The 23536-nt window shown below is 49.2% G+C and overlaps 1 protein-coding gene across 4 annotated transcripts in view; it reads right to left on the bottom strand.

Moving 5' to 3' along the window:
- The window catches only part of lrp1aa (low density lipoprotein receptor-related protein 1Aa), a 181923-nt gene that overhangs the window by 85319 nt on the left and 73068 nt on the right, over window positions 1-23536 (bottom strand). For all 4 annotated transcript variants that reach the window (XM_088914172.1, XM_088914177.1, XM_088914182.1 and 1 more), the window contains exons 7-19: window positions 18533-18695; window positions 17201-17423; window positions 13774-13963; window positions 13187-13330; window positions 11291-11527; window positions 10389-10569; window positions 6921-7143; window positions 5910-6099; window positions 4732-4854; window positions 3919-4059; window positions 2936-3061; window positions 2517-2633; window positions 1065-1145 (exon numbers count right to left, since the gene is read on the bottom strand). In XM_088914172.1, coding sequence (XP_088770298.1) covers window positions 1065-1145; window positions 2517-2633; window positions 2936-3061; window positions 3919-4059; window positions 4732-4854; window positions 5910-6099; window positions 6921-7143; window positions 10389-10569; window positions 11291-11527; window positions 13187-13330; window positions 13774-13963; window positions 17201-17423; window positions 18533-18695 — 2139 coding nt within the window. The remainder of the gene's footprint in view (window positions 1-1064; window positions 1146-2516; window positions 2634-2935; window positions 3062-3918; window positions 4060-4731; window positions 4855-5909; window positions 6100-6920; window positions 7144-10388; window positions 10570-11290; window positions 11528-13186; window positions 13331-13773; window positions 13964-17200; window positions 17424-18532; window positions 18696-23536) is intronic.

Here is a 23536-nt window from a genome sequence, read left to right as displayed (position 1 = left end):
AACTGAGAATGAAATGAGACTAGTAATTTTATCCAAATACAAAAAAAAAATCGAATCTCGTTAGGCTCGTTTACACCATTCTCCAGCGCCGCAGCAGAGCGGGGAGCAAGGGACCCTGCCAAAGACATACCCCCTGAGAACACTGCAGAACCACACAGCACAGCCATCAGGGCCAGAAAATAAACAAGTCAGCCGGAAGGCATGCTTTAAAATTAAATGTAAAATGAGAAACAGGTACTAAAAAACATCTTCAATTATTTTTTTACTGCGTTCAATCGGAGGTGTTTGGGCAAAGAGCTGACACAATCACACCTGCTAACACAGCCGGGCAGCAGGGAGAAACATCAATTCTGAACTTTGGATCATTAAAGTTGAAGACAAAACCCTAATCAAGGCATTACTACTTACTGCTTTTATAGATTTTTTGTCCTGCGTGTAACAAGGAAAAAATCTATAAAATCAGCAAATGCTTCTGTTCTGTCATGGGGGGAGGGATATTGCTTTTCTTCCTGTGATTATGACTTTGTGCAATGGGGCAAATGAAGAACAATTTGTTGTTTTTCCTGGAGACCTCACTCTGCGCAAATGGTGCCTCTGTGGCAGCTCAGCACAAGATATAGTGTGCGGGACCTCAGGGCAGAGAAAGAGATAAGTGTCTATCTCAGTTCAGGGGCAACAGCTGAAGCCGAGCGATGTTACTGACTGTACAATACACAGGCATACTGATCAAAACGAACCAAAAAATAGAGTCAGGTCAGTTTAAACCAGGGCTCCTCAGATCCATTCCTTGCCCAGTCCAGCAGGTTCTGGCAGTCTTCTTAAGCCTACAGCAGCCCCATAAAGTGGCTGAAAGTCTTGTGCTGCTGATGCTTTAACAGAGATCTGCCAGGCCATCGAGACTGTTCCCCTGGAGGAATGGAGCTGAGGAGCCTGGGAGGAGATGGGTTAGCTGCCCCTTTATTCATTTCTGCTCCTGATGACGGTTTGCGAGCGCTGGGGAACAGAGAACACGAAGACGGAAGCAGGAGAGGAAAGCAGGAGACTGGAGGGCGGGGGGCACTTACCGTTATCACAGCGCCAGTTAATGTTGATACAGCGGCCATTGTTGCAGGTGAACTGGGTGAGGGGGAAGCAGGTGGGGTAGGCTGTGGAGAGAAGGGAGGGTTTCTTTCACTGTGTAACACTGCAAAAGCCTACTAACCACCCCGATCTTAGACAGATCTCAGACAGTTCCCGTTTTGGGTTTTGCATCCCAGCGTCCCTAGAGGCTTTTAGCTGCCTGCCCTGTTTTTTAATAAAAGTTTGCTCTAGGCCACTGACCCCATACTGATGAGACATTACCATGAGGAAACTATCACACTAAGCTCTCCCAATTCTTTAAGTAACCAAGTTTTTTTGTAGTTCTCAGTTATGAACACACTTCCCCATAGTTTCCACATGTGCCCTCTGATTCAAGTTTCACCTCTGGCTCTCAAGAAGGCCAATGGGTTGATATTTCAAGACCTTCGAGTATTGTAAATACCTCAATCTTGTCCTGCGCAATTCAGTTATTTGAGCCTGTCAGAGATAGACATTCCTTTAAAAATATAGAAGTACATCTGGTGTCTCGTCCCTGGACAGATTACAGAGCAGCACGATATTTTTTTGTAGGGTAGTGACCAAAACTGCACACAATATACAGAAGTTGTAGCTGGTCATTGTACAATGTTAACATCTCATCTTTTGATTGGATTTCTACATTTTTACCTATACATCATAACTACTCGTTCGTCTTTTTCTGTCATTTGCCCACATTTGTCTAGATGAAGATGAAAATGATACGTCACCAATTACTTGTGTATTACATCTTAAAATTCTAGTTGAAATTTCTTCCACCTGAATGCAGCACTACTCTAAATGCCATCTGCCAGGCGTTTGCCTAGTCTCAACTTCTGCTGAAGTCTCTTTGACTTCTGCAGTGTTTGCTAATCCTCGTGTCTGATCCAGATACCACAGAGTCTGCTCCAGGTCTGTTTAAAAGGCCAGCAGGCAATCCGACAGTATCGTGATGAGACAAGGACTGTGGGACACAAACCGAAGTGAAGGAGGACTGCAGTCAGGATTGAAAACAGGCACTGCTTTACACAGAGTGCCACAAATCTGCTACACGTTCTCAGATCAATAAAACACGAGCAGCAGATTTGGCAAAGAAGCTTCCCTTTGTTTAAAAGTGACAACCGCCAATAATTTATCATCTCATACCCATCCCATCTGGAATAGCAGATAAGGGCCTTAAATCTAGGCTCACGGAAATGACTGTAATCCTGAAGCCCTGATAGTTTGGGGTCCCTGTTCCACTCAGAGCCGAGAGAGCCCCAACAAGCTGATCCCAGCCCTGCCTCCAGCGGAATACACTAATACACTGCTAATGACAACACCCAGGCTCAAACGTGTGAAACCTGGAATACTCTGATACTCTAAGAACACCCTAGACTCCCCAGGTGTTCATCGAAAGGAGGAGGAAGAAAACGCCCCACCGCAGCTGGCGGGCTCGTCTGAGCGGTCCCCGCAGTCATCGTCCAGGTCGCAGGTCCAGGAGTTGGGGATGCAGCGGCCACTGGCGCAGGAGAACTGGTTAGGGGGGCAGGTTCGAGCTGTGAGCGAGAGGGGCAGGAGAGGGGACAAACCACGTTACAGAAATCCCGCACACACAAGGACTTTTTTATCCACCAATGCAGAATGAAAGACAATCTTCTTGTCCTCTTACCTGAGCGTGATGATGTGAAGAGAGGGGGCGGGGTGGGGCAGGGGCGGGGCTTGTCTTGTCCTCTTACCTGAGCGTGATGATCTGAAGAGAGGGGGCGGGGCAGGGGCGGGGCTCGTCTTGTCCTCTTACCTGAGCGTGATGATGTGAAGAGAGGGGGCGGGGCGGGGCTCATCTTGTCCTCTTTCTTACCTGAGCAGGTTGTGTTGGACTCATCCTCGTCGTTCCCGCAGTCGTTGTCTCCGTCACACAGCCAGCGGTTGGGAATGCAGCGGTTGTTCTGGCATTTGAAGCGGTCCGGGGGGCAGGTGTGCTGATCTGGGAGGGGAAGGGGAGGGTAGCAGAAAGTTTATTTTGTAGTTCCCACAACTTCTCCTTAGATCAGGGACACATAGAATGGTGCACACTCTGCACTCACTATGTCCCAGTGTGACTCCTACCCTCCCAGTCCCATAAGACTTGTCTTTTATTCTAGATCAGTGATCAGTGATCCTGGTGCTAGAGGACACCTGTGTCTACTGGGCCTGTACTCACCAGTGTGTTCACTGCTGCCAGGAACTGATCTGCGTGCTTGTTTGGGCTTTATTACTGTCCTTAAGCCCTGGTTTCAAAACTCCTCTAGTACAGGGTTCTCATTTGTGGTCCTGGGTCACCCTTGTGTCTTCTGGTTTGCAAGTCCTTAATCGATCAGTTATTATTTTTTATTTGAGGCCTTTTTTTTAAATTGCTTTACTAAAAAGCTGAATGAGATTTGTAGTAGACGTGAACCCTGTGCTTATCAGCGACTTTCAAGATTGCCCACATTCAGGAGTGCCGCTGAAATAGAACCATGCGGACTGAAGCAGAAGAAAGAACATTGACTGACTGGGGGCGTGTCCCCACCTGTTCGTAAGGTGAGGAACTGAGAGATTGCATTAAGGTCAGGTGCTGCAAGTGTGCACCTCTCAGGTGTCCCAGACTACGCACTTTGACACACAGAGGGCACAGAGTGAGGCAGGGTGTAACAGAGGGTGGGGGAGGGGCCAGGTTCATTGCCAAGAGCTGTATGTGCCCAGTCTCTATTCCTTATATATGCCCCCTTCCCTATGTGGATGTCTACTGCCTGACCTCATCCACTGCCCCGCCCCCGCTGTCTCCACGGTAACGGCGGTGGCAGAGCGTGCGCGCACACTCACGGCAGAGCTCAGGGGCCTCGTCGCTGTTGTCTAGGCAGTCGTTGTCCCCGTCGCACTTCCAGCGCTCCTGGATGCAGCGGCTGTTCTTGCAGGCGAACTCCCCGGCCTGGCACTGCGGAGGCGGGATGTAGGACGGGTTCGCTGTTGGCGGGGAAGGGGGGGGACAAAAAAGGCAGGAATCATCTTCGCTCCCACAGGAACCTCTCGGATAATACATCCGCGCGCTCAGCTTTATCACACAGACAAGCCGGGAGAAGAGAGATTCACAGGAGCCACAGGGGCAGCTGGCCTCCGCTGACTCCATCTACAGACCTGACCTCGGAACGCCAGGCTGTCTCCAAGATTTGAATTCCCAGAATGAATTTGCTTTATCTTGGGAATCATTCCCACAAAGCCCGGCCAGAGAGAGTGCACACACAAGCACAGTCCATTTCCTCCAAACCATCTCATCACTTTTTTCTCCTCCCTACTGATAGCTGATGTGCAGTGAGTGTACTGGCGCATCATCCAGGTGGGGCTGCACACTGGTGGTAGTAGTGGGATTCCCCATTACCTATAAGGCGCTTTGAGTGGGGTGTCCAGAAAAGAGCTATATAAGTGTAAGGAATTATTATTAGATTCTGTACGGCTGCTCAAAAACTGCACATGTTTCATGAGCGCCTGCAACCTGAAGCAAGACTGGCGACATTCTGGCAACATTTGCCAGCCCGCTTTAATCAGCTAGAGCCTGCACAGCCTGTCCCAAACCTTCATCTTAAACCGCTCGCTGTCCCCGTGGGCCCCACTGGGCTGCCCGGGACCCCGCAGGCGTACCTTTGCAGCTGACGTTATCCGCGTCCAGGATCTGGTCTTCCGCGCAAGCACACCGCCGCCCATCCGGGATGGCCAGGCAGAGGCTGCTGCAGCCACCGTTGTTCACGCGACACGCGTTGGAGCCTGAGCACAACACAAAACACAGACTCCACCACCTTAGGATCTGGCATTTCTTCCTCAGCCCAGGCAAAGAACGAGAAATCTCATAACTTCACTGAAGAGCAAACACAATACAAACACCTTCTCTCTTCCGAAGGGCTGTCTTTTTAAGGAGCTAGTGTTTACGAGGTATCAGATCGGCTGTTTCCACCTTCAGTTTGTACTGTGGTTTCTCAAACTGGGGGATTGCAATGTGGTGAAAACCAGTGACACTGTCGCTGCACCACAGATCGCTCTGTATCACAGCTCCAGCAACACCATCGCAGTGCAGGGACCCCAGAGCCTTCCATACAGTACATGTGCTCTTTGAGCTTTTTGAAAAGTACATGCTAAAGCTTTTTTTTTAAAAAAGAAATATGGCTTGAAATATAACATCAAGGAGTGTGCAACAGCCTTTCTTCTTGGTGATCCATTTGTTTTTTGGAGGAGAACAATACAACAACATGAGAAAACTGATCCCATATTCTCCCACACTATCTCCCCCACCTCATCCCCCAGCCCATCATCCCTCCACAGACGGCCAACTCCTCCGTCCCCAATTACAGGGAATCCCCATCAGACAGCGGGTCTTCGTGGTACAGATAAGAAGCCTTTGATGGTGTCTGATGCTGTATCCCCCCTTAAATAGTCCCCCTTCCCAGCCCTGTGGATCCACACGAAAGAAACAAGCTCTCTTTATGCAAAAATAAGCTAACCAAATAACCTAAAATTTCAATACGGCATTTAGCATCCTTGCACGTGTTGCTGCAACTAAACTGAATAAAACTGAATGCAAGATAGCTGATTATGCCTTAAAAGACAGAAGTGTAGGAAGTGCAATGAAAGGTTTTTTTCCCTATGTAAAGCATCCCCTACATCCCTGTATTGGAGAGGCAAGAGTCACTACAGGAATCATATGCTAGTTGTGCTCCCATTGAGAGTGTGAGGCTATAGGATTCAGTGGGAAGTAGCTGGAATTTGGGGGGGGGGGGGGTATGCGTGAGCATCTGACACCCCAGGAGAGAGACGGGGAGCGATACCTTGTTGCTGCTGTGCGTCGTACATGCGGATCTCGAAGATGGGCGGCCTCTCGTTCCGCAACAGGGTGACGGTCTTGGTCTCCTGGTCCAGCTTGTAGATGCTGCCGCTGCGGTACTCATTCCAGAACAGAAAATGCTTGTAATGGCACAGGCCAAAGGCGTGGTTCAGTTCCTGCCCATCATACACCGTCTGCCAGAATCACAGAGATGGCAAGGGTCAGAGATCAAACGTTAAAGGTCAGTGGCAGTTCTAGCATCTTTCCCCTAGAACATTTGCACAGCAAGGTTGTATAACATTCATAACAAGGTTTCCAGATTCAGGAGCTTGGGGATCAAGCTGCAATACAGATTATCTTTATTTTCAGTCCTTCAGCAATAAGAGAGAACTCGGCAATTCTCCAAGGTGGAGACCCTCCTGGACTCAAGACAGTCCTAGCTTATTAACCACAGAGATAACGTATTGCTGGTTTTATTGAAACTGAAAGTCTCGGGTTTGGCGTGGAAAACCCATTCCAAGATTAAAAGCTCAGTTAGTGCAGAAGCTATAGGGGGATCACTAAATCAGTCATTTCAGACTTGAAGAGAAGGGAGTCAGATTGCCGCCGATTCATAATAATAACATCACTTTATTAACCCTTTACAATTTCTTGCATTAGGAATTATCTTTTCGCATCCCCCAGCTTGCTCTCCATGAGACACAGACAGGGAGAGAGCCCGGGGTCAGAGCGCAGGGCCTGCCATTGTACGGCGCCCCTGGAGCAGCTGGGGTTAAGGGCCTTGCTCAGGGGCCCAACAGAGTAGGATTCCTCTGCCGGCTGCGGGATTTGAACCGGCAACCTTCCAGCCACAGGCGCAGATCCTCAGCCACAGAGCCACCGCTCCGCCCCGTGCATGACTGCATCAGCGTAACCCTTTATCCGTTCTGAAGAGGCAGCACGCCGGCTGGCTGCCGGCCGGCTGGGGGACCCCTGTGCTGTAAACCTGAAGCCGGAGCGAGCGGGTGAGGCAGACCTTGCGCTCCGAGTTGTTGAGGTAGACCATCTCGATGCGGTCATAGTAGGCGTCCACCCAGTAAAGGACGCCCTGCGGGATGTCCAGGCTCAGGCCGTTGGGCCAGAGCACCGTCTTGGAGGTGAGGAAGACATTGCGGTTGGTGCCGTCCATCCAGGCGCGCTCGATCTTCCCCCGCTTGCTCTCCTTCGGGTCCTCCTCCCAGTCCGACCAGTACATCCACCTGAAACAGCCGCGGGCACAGGATCCATCAACCAATCGATCCGCAATCTAAGGTAGTGCCCTTTACTACTGCGTTTAATATGAATGGAAATACCGGTAACAAGACATTCGATCCACGTTGTACAAGCTGTGGTACAACACCTGGATTCTGCCTAACCAGTCACAACAAGGTGTGGTGCACCTATACAATGACAGGCCTGCCCGACAGATCTGCACAGTGACGACATCAGCATTGTGGCAAAAAGCAGAATGAACCAAGATGTGCAAGAATACAGTCCGTGTGATGAAATCTGACATTTGCTTCATAAGCCACCATTCAGAAAAAAATACGTGCGTTAATAAATGAACACTGAATTTAATATGTTTACATTAGCACAATTACAGAAAAAGCCCAATGATATCTCAATTAATTTCAATGAAGTCACAAACTAAATGCAAGATCTCTCCAGGAGCGCTGCTGTATGGCCCCTTCAGATTCCTACTCATGACAAAAGAAGTGGAATAAATCCACTCATTCACAAAGGTATCATTTACAAAGGTATCAGCATACAATTCTTGTGGTCTCCAGCAGTGTCCTAGAGGCGATGGAGCAAGCGACTGAGCAACAGGGTATCTTCTTCTCCTAATGTCTTATTGAAATTTAATTGAGATGGTTCCTTTCCTGTTGACTGGAGTGGCCAGGCCTGGCGCTGGTGAACAGGATAACTGTCCCTCTCTCTGTGAATTCTAGTGCTCAGTGCCAGTGGGAGGCGGGGTCACGATTAACCAACAGGGCCTTTGCTGCGGATCCCTCCAAGCCCTGGGCACGCTCTGCATTAACAGGAATCACTGGAATGCAGGCCCAGCAGCAGACACCCCCCCCACCTAATCAGAACCACATGGTGTCCCAGTATCAGTTCCTGATCAGGACTCCTTTTCACCCTGGAAAAGGAGCGCCAGCTGAGGAGAGCAGAGCACTGATCGATGGGGATTTGATTTCTGAATCCCAGACATGCTCAGGAAGATCTGGGTTTGTGCTTGTAAGGTGTTATGATTGATGAGAGGACAGAGCTGGGCATGGCTCGAGTTAGACAATCCCCCACACCCTTCTCCACACCAGTCCTGACGTTGCTTCTCATCGCTAATCCAGATCTCTGCAGCAGGGAAATCCACACTCGTCAGTCCTGAGCACATCCTTGTGTCCGCAGCACTAAGAGGACTGAGATTGCAGGATTGCCTCCTGCACAGGACACTAGTACACCACCAGACATCCATCTGTAGCATAAGGGGAGTTGTGCCTTTCTATACACCAAGCCATCGAGCTCCAGGGAAGGGGGGGGCACTGTGTAACACGCCCAAACTTCTTCTTTTTAAAAATGCTGAGATTCCGCGACTGCCCAGTTTGGAAAGTGTTACCCAGCTGTTCTGCCCACCAAGATCCTTGTGTTGGCACAAGGGGGGCAAAAGCTTTGTGCAGATCGACACTGCTGTAAAAGGGGTTCGACCTTTCGAAGTTACAGGAACATCCCCAGTCACTTTCTTAGTCTTTGCATTAACTCTAACGAGGCACAGGGCAAGGGGGGTAAAGGGCGACTCCTCCACAAGGGCCCAAACTCCCTGCATGCTTCAGGGGCAAGGGATCAGAGAGCTGTGATTTGTACAGGGGAATCACTAAGGTATAACTTGTCACCACTTCTTTTTTTCCCCAAATTCTTTACAACTGTGATTGAAGGGTAGTCCTTTTATCCTGCTCTTAGATCTGCTGCTATTCTACCTGTGCTGGTTTAATTGAGAAAAAATGCTACTGATTTTACTAATTGCATTACCTTTAACAGAAACTAAAAATCTAAATGCAAAACGATTTAATTGTGGCTTTGCAGAACAGAATGATGAGGATGCTTCAACAGCTGATTTATTTTTATTCTGGTGCAGGGGATGCCTTCACTTCAGGCTCAGAGATCAGACTCTCCTGGTATCATTTCCTCAAAAGATTGAATCCCCTTCATAACCATCGGGTGTCCTGCATGGTGCCTCTCCTGCTCCTAGCTAACTGGGTTACAGTGTGCAAGTCAGAGCAGGAAACACAGGCCATAAACACACAGATACCATGAGGTGTGCCAGGCATATTAATGCCGAACGAGGAGCATATCAAAACACAGTAAAAGAGGAATTAGAAGCAGATGCAAATGCAGACTGAACTGACAGGAGGTGATAACGAACGTGCCGCAGGATGGCGAGGGTGATATTCAGAGCGACAGGGCAGGTGGCCAGGATGTGGTGCTCCTTTGCATTCAGCGAAGAGGCGGGAGTAGGGTGGGAGGAGGGGGTTCAATTTTCCAATCTATTTCTGCCACCAGCAGCTCCGAAATGATAAATGAAGATTAATTTAAATTTGAAAAAGCAGTCATTAATCAAGGATAACACCACCAGCAGAGGTAATGAGGTCTGATTGGGGAGGCAGCAGAGCCAGAAGCCCAAGAGAAAGAGAAGGGAGAGTCATTGTCACTCAGGAGCCAGCAGGATGCAGAGAAAGTGCAAGATGTGCTCAGGACCGACGACCTATAGGGGGCATCGCATGAACCTGGTCTTTCTCACATGTGCTTCAAATCTCACTGAGTGACAAAGTACCATTTTTTCAGAGAGGAAAATGTTGTTGCTCAGGCTGCAACATCCAGAAATGTCACTCTTCCCTGAAAGAGGTGTCTGTCTTCACGCATCATCTCATCTCTCCAAGATGCAATACACGTTTGCAGGCAGCTTTTCGTTTGTTACAGCCTTCCAATTATTTGCGCCCAGATCTGTTCGTTTGCCATTTTTCCCAGTCACAACCGCTGTGCTGAGCAGTCATTTCATGTCTATGAGATTCTGCTGTCTTTCTGTATGGGATGGGATGTGTGGAGTATGATTTATGAATATCATCTGTACATGTGCATCAATCTGTTTGGAAACAAAGTTACAGGTACACACTGAGCTCGCATAAGGTAAGATTTCTGAACTCTGATATAAACAATTTGTGCATAAATCAAGATTTTTTTATATTTATAGCATATGGATGTATTATTATATTACATAAGTGCAGTGTGTTGGTGCTGTACTCACACCGACAGAGGCGTGTTCACACTGCACTCTGTCAGCACCAGTGTGTAGGTGCTGTACTCACACCGACAGAGCCGTGTTCCAGTGTTGGTGTTGTACTAACAGTGATGGAAAGTGGGACATGTCTCTGCTCTCCTACACTGTCTGTCAGCTTCTTTCTCTCTTCCTCACCCGTGCAGGGGGTCCACCACAATGGCGCGCGGGTGGGTCATCTTGCCCTCGATCAGGGTCTTGCGCGTCTGGGAGGCCTTTTCCAGCCGAGCCACGCTGATGGTCTTCTTGGGGCCGTCGTCCGTCCAGTACAGGTTGTTGGCCATCCAGTCCACGGCGATCCCCTCCACAGTATGGATACCTGCACGGCGAGGGGAGGGAGGCTGTGACACTCAGACCGAGCCACCCCAGACCGCAGTCACTGCGGCGGCAGCACTGCCTCGACAAACTTGAAGGAAAGGATCGATCGTCAAAACCAGGGCAATCGACTGCACGCCGGCTGGCTTTCATTCCAGCCAAGCTCATTACTTCACTCGAGGGCCTTTTTCATCTCTTCTTGATTTGCTCATGGAAGAATGTAACTCATGAGCTGCTTACAGAACACATTAGTTAAAAGACAACCTCCAGAGTGCTGAAGAGAAAATAAAGATTTCAAATCTTATTACTGGCCAAACTATGCAACGGAAAGCTCAGCAAGAAGAAAAACCAACAGCTTTGGGGATCCCAAGGCCCAGGATAAGGAACCCCTTGTCTCACTAACTCATACTACCAAATCCCAAAAATATTTTTATTTATAGAAACTGCAGTTTCTCTACCCTGTTACTCATCCAACTGTGGTACCAAAAACGTCTGCCTGTAATACTGTAGAGTAGTTTACACTGCCTTCCACAATTCATCTTTGCTGTTTATTCAAGTCCAGCCAGACCCTTATAGTTCTTATTGCTGGCTCTTTTTTCAGGCAGGTGCAATTCCACGACTGATGTTACATCTGTGAGCATTTTCAGGGAACAGGGCTGCTTGCATTGTAATGCCGGTCGCGACCGGCACTCCCACCGGCTGCCGCGGTGGCTCTCTGGCCCTACCGTCCTTCAGGATGGTCTCGCGCTCCGTGCCGTCGATCTTCTGCCGGCCGATGAGGTAGCTGGTGGCGTCGGCGAAGTAGATAAAGCCGCTCTCGGAGTGGAAGTCCAGCGCCCGCGGGTTCATCAGGTTCTCGATGGGGATCATGTACTCGTCCGGCACCCGGGCGTTCATGTCCATCCCGCGGATGATCCCGGGCCGCCCCTTGCCGTACACCAGGAAGAGCTCGTGCTCGGGCTCTGCGGGGGCAGAGAGCGTCGCTCAGTGGCAGCACGCCGTGCGCGGAGCAACGGGGCGTGTGTCACAGCATCGCGGCCCGACTCGGAGCGCTCAGTGGCAGCACGCCGTGCGCGGAGCAACGGGGCGTGTGTCACAGCATCGCGGCCCGACTCGGAGCGCTCAGTGGCAGCACGCCGTGCGCGGAGCAACAGGGCGTCCGTCACAGCATCACAGCCCGACTCGGAGCGCTCAGCTCCTCCATGTCCAGGACGTGTCCCGGTAATGCATTCCATTCTTTAATAATCCATACTTTAATAATGCTTTAATACATTCCATACCTCTCTCTGAAAATGTCTCAAACATTAAAACAAAATTAGCTTTTAACCAATTCCTAGTCATGTCCCAACATTGCAACATTGTCCTCACTGAATTTATCTTGAATTATTCCCTGAAGACCTCAATCCAATCCTCTGTGTATCTAGACACTGAGACTGAATAGATTATGCTCCCCCAGACTGTCTTCATAATTCATCTGCTGAAGTCCTCAGTTATGTTTTTGCTTCTATGCACTGCCTAGAGTCTGAGAGCGGCGAATCTATGACATAGTCCCTATGTCTATCTCACGGCATTTCTTCATAATTCCACTGGCACACAAAGGGAGAGATCGAGTGGGAGACAAAGGAACAGAGAGAAGGCCAGGCAGAGAGAGGGTCAAATTGCAGGCGCAGCTACAGACAGAGACTCCAGGAAGAAAAGGCAAGGAGAGAGAGAGCAGAAACTGGTAGTGGAAGACAACCAGGTGAGAGAAAGCACTCCAAAAGACAAAGGGGGAAAAGAAGAGCAGATGAAAAAAGAAACACTGCAAGGTGCATGAGAAATTTGCTATCTGACTGTGGCCAGGATTCTGCTAGCGGCACAGCACAGATGCTACAGTGTTGCTAGGGGAGGGGGGGGGCCTTAGTCAACTGTGTACCTGGAGGCTTGCAGTCAGATCAGTAAGAGCTACACCCCGTCTCCATTCAGTGCTGTATTTCTCCTGTCAGCACTGTCGATCTCTCAGTGTGTCAAATGGCGAATGGCCCTGCAGGTGGGCATGTTGGAGGAGCATGTCTGCCCTCCCTCATTCTCCGCAGTGTGTGGACACAGGGGTTTGTAGCTAAGAACTGAGAGCCAATCGACACTCAATGGCCTATTCCAATTGCAGCAGTCAAGTGGGTAGGTATCATGCAAATAGTAATAAAATTGGGCAGAATTGTTCATACTGGTAAAGAAATTGGTCGATCACAGAAATGGCATAAAGAGCTGTATTGTATTTCAGCTCAGCTTATCACTGATAACCCCTCCCACCTTCTTTATTCCCAGTTTCACCTGTTATTGTCAGGGAGGTGTTGCAGAATGCCAGTGGCCAAGAAAAACATATACAAGAAATCTTTTGTTCCTTGTGCAATCGGTATATTAAACGCTAAGGCAGTGTCTGTTTCCTGTAGGAATCGATCAGATTAGCGTACTGGTAGTGTAATATGGGCAGAGCGAGGTGTGTGTGTACATGTATTGTTGCACGGCTCGGATTGATTTTTAACGTGCAACGCTTAACATTATGTATTTGTCGCTGTAGCAGAGGACAGTAATAGAATTAGATAAGGAAGACGGCCGAGCGTGCCCAGCGCCCGCGTACTCACTCTTGCAGGACTTGCCGTCGCTGCCCAGGCTGAAGCCCGAGCGGCAGCGGCAGGTGCGCGTCTTGTGGCTGTTCCCCAGCAGGCAGATATCGGAGCAGCCGCCCGCTTTGCCGAACTGGTCCGGCTCACAGGCGTGGCTCCGCACTGCAGGGGAGAGAGGGGGGGAAGGAGAGGGGGTCAGCCGGACCGCAAGACCCAGCTGGCAATCTGGGGTGGCGGCTGTGAGCAGGGAACTCTCCACCGTGCCCAGTGAAGTCATCAAATGGAAAGGGCGACTGCACATATATACTGAGCAAGCGAGTCCGCAACCCATGCGTAGCTTTAAATCCCCAGCCCGGTCTTCCAAAAGCCCCACAGTTGCAGCCGCCATGAGTGGATGCTTTCTTTGTTTCTCACTGATGAATTACTACAGAAATCATGCATCTGGCCATTATCCGAATTCCTTATTTACGGATCATGGCAGGCAGCTCCTATCTGGGAAGCACGGGGGGGGGTCCCACATATATCCCACATGTGATGCCAGCTCATCAAGGAGCACGCACAAGCACGCAGGGACAATCCGGCGGGTGTGGGCGCTGCCCACGTACCTGTAGGCTGGCGCCTCTGGTGGTAGACGTGCAGGGCGCCCCCCTTGTCCACCCGAGTGACCACGTGGTAGTCGGAGCTGTTGAATCGGTTGACGCGGATGACGCTGGTCTTCTGCTGCATGTGGGCGTTGTCCGAGTTGGTGGCGTAGAGGTAATTCTCGAAGACGGTCAGGCCGTACAGGTGCTCGATCTGGGGGGAGAGAGAGGGGTGAGGGCCGACGGAAATCCCCGCTGCCAGCGCCGGTCCAGCAGAGCGCAGCTGTCCGGTCCAAAGCTGCCCGAACACGGCGTCTCACCCATGTCCAGCAGAGCTGCTGCTGCCTTAGCTTGTTAAAACACGCATTTCTTCCCATCATACTGCTTCAATCAATCCACCTGAAAACCAGCCCTCAGCAAGAGTGCAGCTTAGCATTTCCAGGGCCGTTTTCACTATGTGAAAGAATTCCCAATTCACCCCAATAAACAGAACCTGATCCAACCACTTCCATCTCACTGGGACAGGTAAAGTGATCAGAAAGGGGTACAGGTCACCCAGAACCACCTAAAAATCAGAAATGTTTGAAAATAAAGAGGCTTTGGTTTTTCTTTCAGGGGTATTCGGATTTCTGCCCCAAGCCACCTTCAAATCATTTCATTTAACAAATCTGTTCAGTTCATCACAATTTTGATTCACAGCGGACCTGCAACAACACTTTTATATTTTGGGGTCAGAAAAAATTCAGTATTGATGAGTGCATTTCAAACCACAGTGAATGTAAAATGTACACAGTAACGTGTATAACCTCCAACTTACATCACAAAATAGACAAAATTCCCAGAAATGCACGGCGCTATGTTCTGCAATTCAGATCAAGGCAATAAAACTTCCAGTGAGTTCAAGCAGCCCTGTTACATTGTAAAGAAGCAGGCTTGAGAATACATCTCTTTTAATCCAATAGAAGTATTACTCTGCACTTCGAGATTCGTTTTGCCAACGAATACCGCTTACTTGTTAACTCTGCGTGCAGATCGTCGGCACATTTCTGCTGTGAAATATCTGCTGCACAACCTGTAACTATTCGTTCGAACATCACATTACATTAGTTATTACAGCAACTAGTGAGCAGGAAGGGCAGCATCATGTCGCAAATAATGGGAATTCTCGCTCTCGCCCGTGGCGAGACCAGCAGTTTGCGACAACATGGAGACAGCACTTTCACAAAGTTCCCAATTATGTGCTTAACTCATAATTTGTACAATTTTGCAATACCATCAATTAATTTATTGCTACCAACATTTAATAACCAGTCTGACCATTTGGGACTGCAGTTCCCTTTAATGGTGGGACAGGGGCTCTTCAAAATCCAGGGATGGAGACCCACAGAACAATCTATTCTTAAGATTAATGAGAAGATGAATTACATAAGTCATAAAATTATAAAACGTTTAATAAGAGGCATCTGTCCTTTGTTGTGCTTGCTCTCCAGGTTAGCTATATCACCCTCAGGCTACACATCCTAAACCCCACGAACAAGAATTATGTTTCAGTCTAACTCACCCAATCTTTGAACTGTGTCAAAGTTGCCAGGGCTTAAGGAGATGAGCTACACTAGCATGCTGAAGGAACCAGAGAAGACTAGATCTGGACCCCGCACACGTATTCAGAATCCTCAATGATAGTGAGGGTCAGCTCTGCAGATTTCTTCAGAATGAACAGTGAAATAAGAACCAGAGAACACAAGGGGAAACTATGTGGTAAGGCTCTTACAACAGAGCAGGAGACACTTCAAGGCAGCTCAATTCACTACTGCCACACGGGCAATATAGACAGAACAACCTTCTCTCGTTTGTCGCCTGTCTTGTGTTATTATGTTGTTATGCCAGTGGCTGCATGGACCGTCTCAATGTTTTGCATGCTCTCTGTGTTTTTGTTCATGCACACACCACCCTGTCAATATCAGCCCATCAGTGCTAACAACTGCAATCGCTCGATAATTTAGTGTTCGAAGTGACTCCGCTCTGTCAAAACCCTCTCACTCATCCAGCAAGAGAGACAAATAGCTGGGGCTACTTAACATTCTCCACTTTTAAAACCGGGAGACTAAATTAACATCATTACTCCTGGATGGGTGACAGCTGGGCAGTACATCAGGAACTGCTAACATGTTAAGAAAGGCATAGCGCTATAATCCACTGGCCGATCAATGCAGTTGTTTACCTAAAAAGTAGCCCGGCCAAATGAAAAAAGACACGAGTCCCTGGAGTTTGAACAGCAAACATATCTCACTCCAGTGACAGCCTGGCAATGGAGGTGCCATTTCCATCATCACAGTTAATTAGCTGCCTTCTAAGACCGCTAATTAAGAAAACAAAGAAAGAAATGCATATTCACTTTTTTATTCTTCTGATAAATGGTAACGATGGATCTGCCACCATTTGTTGGGAATTTTGTTTTGAGAATTCCCATTTGGATAAATGGGCACCTTCCCTCTTCCGTTATCTAAATCTGAGCATCCCAGGCTGTCCGGGTTTCTCGCAATGCCTCCACACCGCCGGTGTACATGCCTGCAGGCCCTTGAATGACCAACACAGCTCAGCTGACAGGGGGAGGCGTGTTTGTGACTGCTTCACTTGGTACTATGTGTTTTATCGCAGCTGTGTGCTCTCTTTGTTCCAACCACTTGGATAAATGTGCACGCAGGATTGTATTTTTGCATTACAAATTAAAGCATTCATCCAGGAAGATGCTTTTATCTGCAATGACTTACAGGGGATTACCATTATCTACAGGTCCTACCAAATACTTTTTGTAGCACCTCTTTGGAAGTTATATTGTCCGGAATAATGTCATAATTTGTCTCCATGGTGTCAGCTAGGATCTGAATCTTCACTCCTCCGGTGAGGCATCCAGACCTCCAACCACACTGCCAAACTCAGTGACTGCACAGCCCTTCAGAGACCCAGTGCACAGCCTTGGACCTTTGGCAGTAAGATCCAAGCAGTGCTCGGCAGGTACAGGGCTCGTGCTAGGTGGGAAGCTCCCTCTTCTCTATTTGATGGCTCCCTGTCATTCACTTCCCCTCGGCCTGACTGGGGGGTCTTGCGCCAGTGAACAGTCACGGGGGCTTTGGGGTATAAGAGGCAGAGCATGGTAGCACTGATGGGGGGGTGTGGGGGCGCCTCTCAAGTTGCCACCCGACGCCTCGTGTTTACCATACGGACCCGCGGCTGACGGTACAATGCAGCTTTCTGCGTTGCTCTGTCCTGTGAACTGTCCCCCGAAAGGAGAACATGGAACCCCACCACCCACCGCCATCGCTCTTTCCAAAAGAGGGGTTCCCCTTGCCTCTCACAGCCACGCGAGGGGGACGCCCCGGCTCGCTCTTGCAGGGCTGCGCCGCCCGCAGCCCCGACGCCCCGATCAGGCTCCCCGGTCGGTCCCACTCACCAGCAGGCCCTGGATGATGGTGTGCCGGTTCTTGCCCTCGTAGTCCACCACTTCTATGTAGTCCAGGTAGGCGTCGGCCCAGTAGACCAGCCGGTTGACCAGGTCCAGCGTGATGCCGTGGGGGAAGACAATCTTGCTGTCCACCAGCTTGGTGCGGTTCTGCCCGTCCATGTCGCAGCGCTCCACTTTGGGAATCTGCCCATAGTCGGTGAAGAACACCTTCCTGGGGAACGGAGCAGACAGGGGAGGGAATGAGATTCCTGCAGTCATTATTCACACTTCAGAGAGCGGCTACACTGAAACTCAGGGACACAGGGCAGGACACTCAGACACCAGCCCTCCTCAGCCTGGCTTTGGCATCACCTGGCATTATTAGGCATTTTCTTAGGATTTTAAGAGATTGGGAAAATGTTCATAACACTACCAAAAATGCGTTTGCATAAAATAACATAAAGACAGCACAGAATATGTAGAAACGGTACAAAAAAACAGCCAAAGAAAAAAACAATTCAAACTCATCCATGCCTTTTGTACATGTGTTTTGTTGACATAAGAAAAGAGTCTAAATTTCTGATGAAAGCAAACACACCCTCTTTGGACGTGTAAAATCGTTAGCCATTTAACTACAATCCTAACTGTACGTTGCTTTAGCCCAGTTCAGTTTGTTCAAATCCTGGAAAGAAAACTGCTGGAAGGTCACAGCCTTTGACTAACTCTGCTGCATAGGGGTTATATCCCTGCAGCGGACATGACTGCGTGTGCCAAGTTATCGCCTGTATATCTGATCCTCCACTCTTCTTCCGTGGAGGAAAAACAGCCAAAACCTGTTCACGGAGACTGCTGAGTCTGTATAATGGTTTAACCATCTGTTCCAGGATTTAATTGTTTTAGGTGAATCATCTCTGTTCCTTGAGGTTTCATCCTGTATTTCTCAATCTGTTTGGTTACTGAAATTGTGAAATTTCATGGGGTGGTACGCAGTTCATTGTAGCCCCCTACTTGTGCTTGCTTAATCATATGACCGATTCAATAAAATTGCAAAGCTGTATGTTATGGATATGCACATACACCCAAAAAATAAAACAAGCTTCTTTGACAGCTTGGTGTGAGTGAACAGCATTGTGACTGATGGAACACATGGGGACACAATGTCATTGGTGGAGGAGGGTGCACACCGATTGGTGGAAAACAAAAGAAACAGTGGACCATGATTGGTGGAACTGCGGAAGCCTGCGCTGTGATTGGAGGAAACGCAGAATTGAGGGAGCTTTGCTTTCCCCTAGCTTAAACCTCAACAACACAAGAGAGAGACGGACAGACGGGCTCACCCACCCCATGGCAGGGTCGAGGGCGATGCCCTTGGGGTTGTAAAGCTCGTGGTCCAGCAGGGTGACACACGTCGCCCCATCCTTGTTGCAGACAAAAATGCGGTCGTCCACGTCATCCACAAAGTAGAAATTTCCCGTCAACCAGTCAATGGCCATCTGCTCAACATCTGGACAGGAGAAAGTGAGCAAAAGAGCAGAGGTCAGAACTGGGAGTGCACTGACAAAACCACAAGTGGAGCTACAGGCAGCTGTGTTATAAATAGAGAAGTGACTCAATACCTTTAAATGTACATGTACTGAACCACTGTCCAAGTTACGCTGATGGTGCACAGAAAACAAGGAATTTAGAGGAAAGAGGGACTTTGAGTTCACACAAATCACTAAGGTTCACAAAATGTTCCAGTAAACTGCCTTTACTGGAACGTTTACCTCTTCTTATTTCACATGCTGTGGGAGTAGAGCCTACAGACGCTTGCTTGTGTGAACTTTGCAGTCTGATGTTTAATTTGATTCTACATTGTGTAATATCTGTCTTCCACCTTCCTGCCTGGGCAGTTCATGTGTAGCCCAACTTTCAAAAGTTAGATCCTACAGCTCCCCTCCCACATCCCCGGATCCCAGTACCTGGCACTGGTCAAAGACCAAAACCCAAGATGGGACAAACCTTGTGACAGTGTTTATAGAAAAGACCAACTGAGACTCTTCTTTCTTGGGAAACTCAATTTTTCCAAGAAAGGACTATTTTAACTGTTTCATTTATTGAAAGGGTCTGAACATGCTGTCTGAGTTGTTGGTTTGGCAACATCAGTACCAGTAGTTGCAATAGGTTGGGGGAAAAAATATAAATGAAAATAAGTAGTGAAATAATTGGGGCAAATCCAAATCAACCTAAATATCCTCCACTAACAAAAGGTTGTAAAGAAGGCCAATAGCATTATGGAGCATTATTAAATAATAAGAAATCTTTAATTGAATTAAATGGATGTATATCTGATCATTTAAAGGGCCGGTTGACTTCATTGTGAAGTCAGGGAATCCAGCACTGCAAAAAAAGCATAAGACAGCTGAACACACACACCAGCTTGCTCACGCATACCAAAATGCTGTATTGTTCAGGCGTTGTTTATGTGTCTGTTTGGTAGTACTAACATAAATGTTATCAGGTTTGTTCCAGAATTGCCATCGGTAATCACTATCCTACTGTGTGCTTTCAAAGACACCTGCATATTTATGGTACATTTAGATATGACTTAATATCTGTTGAGTACTCTTTTGGACACAAATGGCATTCTAATTATGTGAATGCATGCCACCAAGCAGCAGTTAGTTAGCACGTGTAGCTATAACAGACAAAACCCCGAGCGCTTCTTGGAGGCTGAATGAACTGAAAGGGCAGCACTGCACGCACTGCCCTGCTTCAGGCTGCTGTGCCAGGCTTTTCACTACTGCGAAACACCCATGGTAGCTACTGTGCACGTGTGGTCATACGCATGCGCAGGCAAGTCTGGAGAGCAGAGCCCCCCTGTTACAGCAGCAGCATGAGGAAGAGCCCGATCCTGCGGGCTGGAAAGGCGGCAGGTGAGCTCCCAGGACACGATCAATGAAGCGCGATGCAGTCAGTTGCCATCAGTCACTGCAAGTGCTGCTAAGACACTGCCACCCAGAACATCACGCACGGGCTCCCCCATTGGTCAGACTGCTGCTCAGGACTATCAAGGGCTTCGCTCAGCACCTCGGTGCCATGCTGGCTATGCAGACAACACCTGCAGAGCATGCCAGATCCATAGAGAAACCTGGATCCATGGAAGACAGTCCTCCCCATTCACGAGGTGAGGAGGGACAGCCACCGCCGATGAAGATGACTCATAAAGATGACTCATCCGCTGAAGAAGACTTGGCTTCCAAAGACAAGCTGCTGTGACTCGCGCTCCCCCCAGATCATGTCCCCCGTGACGGACCAGGTCAGCGTTTCCGAACTGACGGTTAGTTTTGGGGAGGGGCGGCACAGTGACACAGTGGTTGCAGCGAGTTCAATCCCGGACCTGGGGTACTGTCTGTGTGGGGTTTGCATGTTCTCCCCCATGTTTGCTTGGGTTTCTTCTGGGTGCACTGGTTTCCTCCCACAATCCAAAGACATGGTGGTAGGTTAGTTAGCTTCTGGGAATACCGGCCCCTGTGTGAGTCTGTGCTCTGTGATGCACTGGTGTCTGACTTGTGCCTTCCTGGTCCTGGGACAGGTCCCAGCTACCCTGCAACCCTCTACTAGATAAAGAGGGTTAAAAAAACGTGTGGATGGGGCAAACAGATTAAATACCACAATAAGTAAGGTTTATAATATTAATAAATTAATAATACAAAGTCCTCAGGCCAGTGTCGTGGGGGGGGTTGCATAATTTATATATTTCTGTAATTCTGTTGTGGAATGGAGCTTGGCTTTATCTTTCCAGCTTAGAAAAGTTAGACGTTGCTGTCAGTGAACACTCTCTAAGGAAGGATACAGTTTTATCCCAGCCTCTAACATACTCATGGTGATGGTCTCTTGATCAGCAGGGTACATGGGCTTTTGCGTGTTATTTTCTTTCTTGATTTTCACGAGGCTCATGTGCCCAATTAACTCTCAGACTAATGAAGCAATTTAGCGCTTAAGGAACACAGTCACTTGAGCGTATCATGATCAAATAGAGATGTTCAATTAATCACAATGATGCTAATCCAATCTAAACAAGTGTATATACTTTAGTTTCTAAAAAAATACAAATAATAATCAGGGTGTGATATTTCTTTTGATACTCAGTACATTAAGATCGATGAGTACATAAAGGTTGGGGTAATGTTCCTACAAATATACAGTGAAATTTGTTTATAAACCAAAAGGCTCCGTCTTTTCAATCTGAAATTACCAGAGCTATTTGTTTCTGGTCTATTTTTACCTTGTGTGCGGAGTATGCAATAATTAAAATAGACAAGAGTCAAGGGAAAAGTCTCCTCACATGCGGGAGTGCATGTGTGTGTGCGCCCGCGTGCGAGAGGGAGCATCTGGGCAGAAACGGGATGTGAAGACACCCTGACTGACTCACTGTCACAAGACATCGCTGAGCAACGAGCCAAACAGGGCAGCGAGACAATAGCCGGCTCAAGAAGCCAGGCACACACGTCCAGAAACTCTACTCTTCCAAAACGCTACGTCTTCGGCGCTTTTCAGCTTCATCCCAAACGTCTTAATTGGCAACCGAAACTTTGCCAGACCTCAGACTGGGGTTACTTCTTGTGTTACTCTGCCAGCCAGGAAGACAAAGCAGACACTGCTTTTTAAAGGGGGGAAAAAAAACACAGATCAGAGGAAAAAAACTGCAACGGATAACCCCAGCCTACAGCTGGTCTATCTTTTCATCTACGAGAACAATCGTGTTAGATTACATGATGGATCTGACTCCATTAACCCTTTGCAGACCACCTATGACGATGTTTAGAAATGGGGTTTTAGTTGTACAAACAGACAGTGGCTGGTGTCAAACCAGGGTCATTAGGGGGGTGCAAAGGGCGTAGGTCACAAGGCATCGTCACTGCACCTCGCAGGTGTGCACTACTGGGGCCCCAGACCCGTTCTCCAGACCTGCTGGAGAACGAACATTCCCAAGGAGCTGGCATTAAGAACAGGCCCTTGCCCTTCGCCCTCCGGGAATCAAAGCCAGAGAGGGTGTATAAACACAGACGGGCCCCACGGGGGGCAGAGGGATACAGTTACAGCGACCCCTGCGGCCGCATCCCAGTTGTTTGCACAGCAGCATGGAGACCAGATGTTAGGCGAGTTCCATCGCCGTGCCAGACTATTTTAAAAGACTGGTGAGAAAGGAGAAACCGCGGACGCTCAAGCGACATTATAACAGACCCCGAAAAAAAAATAATCCCTTTTCAAAATTCGAAAAGGTTTTTTTCTTTCCTCCACCCCATCCCCCACTTTTCAAAACAGTATTATTAATATATGGAACTGTATAGCCACCCCCCCCCCCCAACAACACTGCTCTTATTGAAGGGCCACAGCTGGATTGCTGCTGTGATGCCGTGGGACTCTCTGCACCCAGCTGTGCAAGGCTGGGCACTGTGCCTCCTATACAGTCTCCTGTTTTCACAGCTGGCACTGCTCTTCCTTTGAGGGAGCTCTTTATGTCCAACTTCCCCACACACACACACACCTCCTCCTCTCCCTTCTTTCTAAAAAATGTTTTCCTTCCCCTCCCCCTCTGTGCGTTAAGCACAAGCTCTACACCGATATCCAGCACACACTGCCCCCCGCCTGGGTGCCAGTCTACGGATCCCCTCTTGAAGACTACGACCAGGGCCTGCGACCAGGGCCTGAAGACTGCGACCAGGGCCTGCGACCAGGGCCTGAAGACTGCGACCAGGGCCTGCGACCAGGGCCTGAAGACTGCGACCACGGCCTGCGACCAGGGCCTGAAGACTGCGACCACGGCCTGCAACCACGGCCTGCGACCAGGGCCTGCGACCAGGGCCTGCGACCAGGGCCTGCGACCAGGGCCTGCGACCAGGGCCTGCGAACAGGGCCTGCGAACAGGGCCTGCGAACAGGGCCTGCGAACAGGGCCTGTGAACAGGGCCTGCGAACAGGGCCTGCGAACAGGGCCTGAAGTCTGGGACCGAGGCCTGCGACCAGGGCCTGCGACCAGGGCCTGCGACCAGGGCCTGCGACCAGGGCCTGCGACCAGGGCCTGCGACCAGGGCCTGCGACCAGGGTTTGAGGCCTGCGACCAGGGCCTGCGACCAGGGTTTGAGGCCTGCGACCAGGGCCTGCGACCAGGGCCTGCGACCAGGGCCTGCGACCAGGGCCTGCGACCAGGGCACCAGCTGACTCCTCCCAGCACTTTAAGGTAAGGAGCTATGAAGAAACTGCAGGATGTCACTCTTTTCAGTCCAAGAGAAGGCTTGGCTACGCTTTGTCCAAACTGGAAAGGAAGATCAAATTTGACCACGCAAAGAGGAAGGTCAGGTCG

Source organism: Atractosteus spatula, chromosome 1 (genome assembly GCF_055471065.1).
Source record: "Atractosteus spatula isolate fAtrSpa1 chromosome 1, fAtrSpa1.hap1, whole genome shotgun sequence".
Classification (NCBI taxonomy): domain Eukaryota; kingdom Metazoa; phylum Chordata; class Actinopteri; order Semionotiformes; family Lepisosteidae; genus Atractosteus; species Atractosteus spatula.
This window is presented reverse-complemented; position numbering and strand designations above follow the sequence as displayed.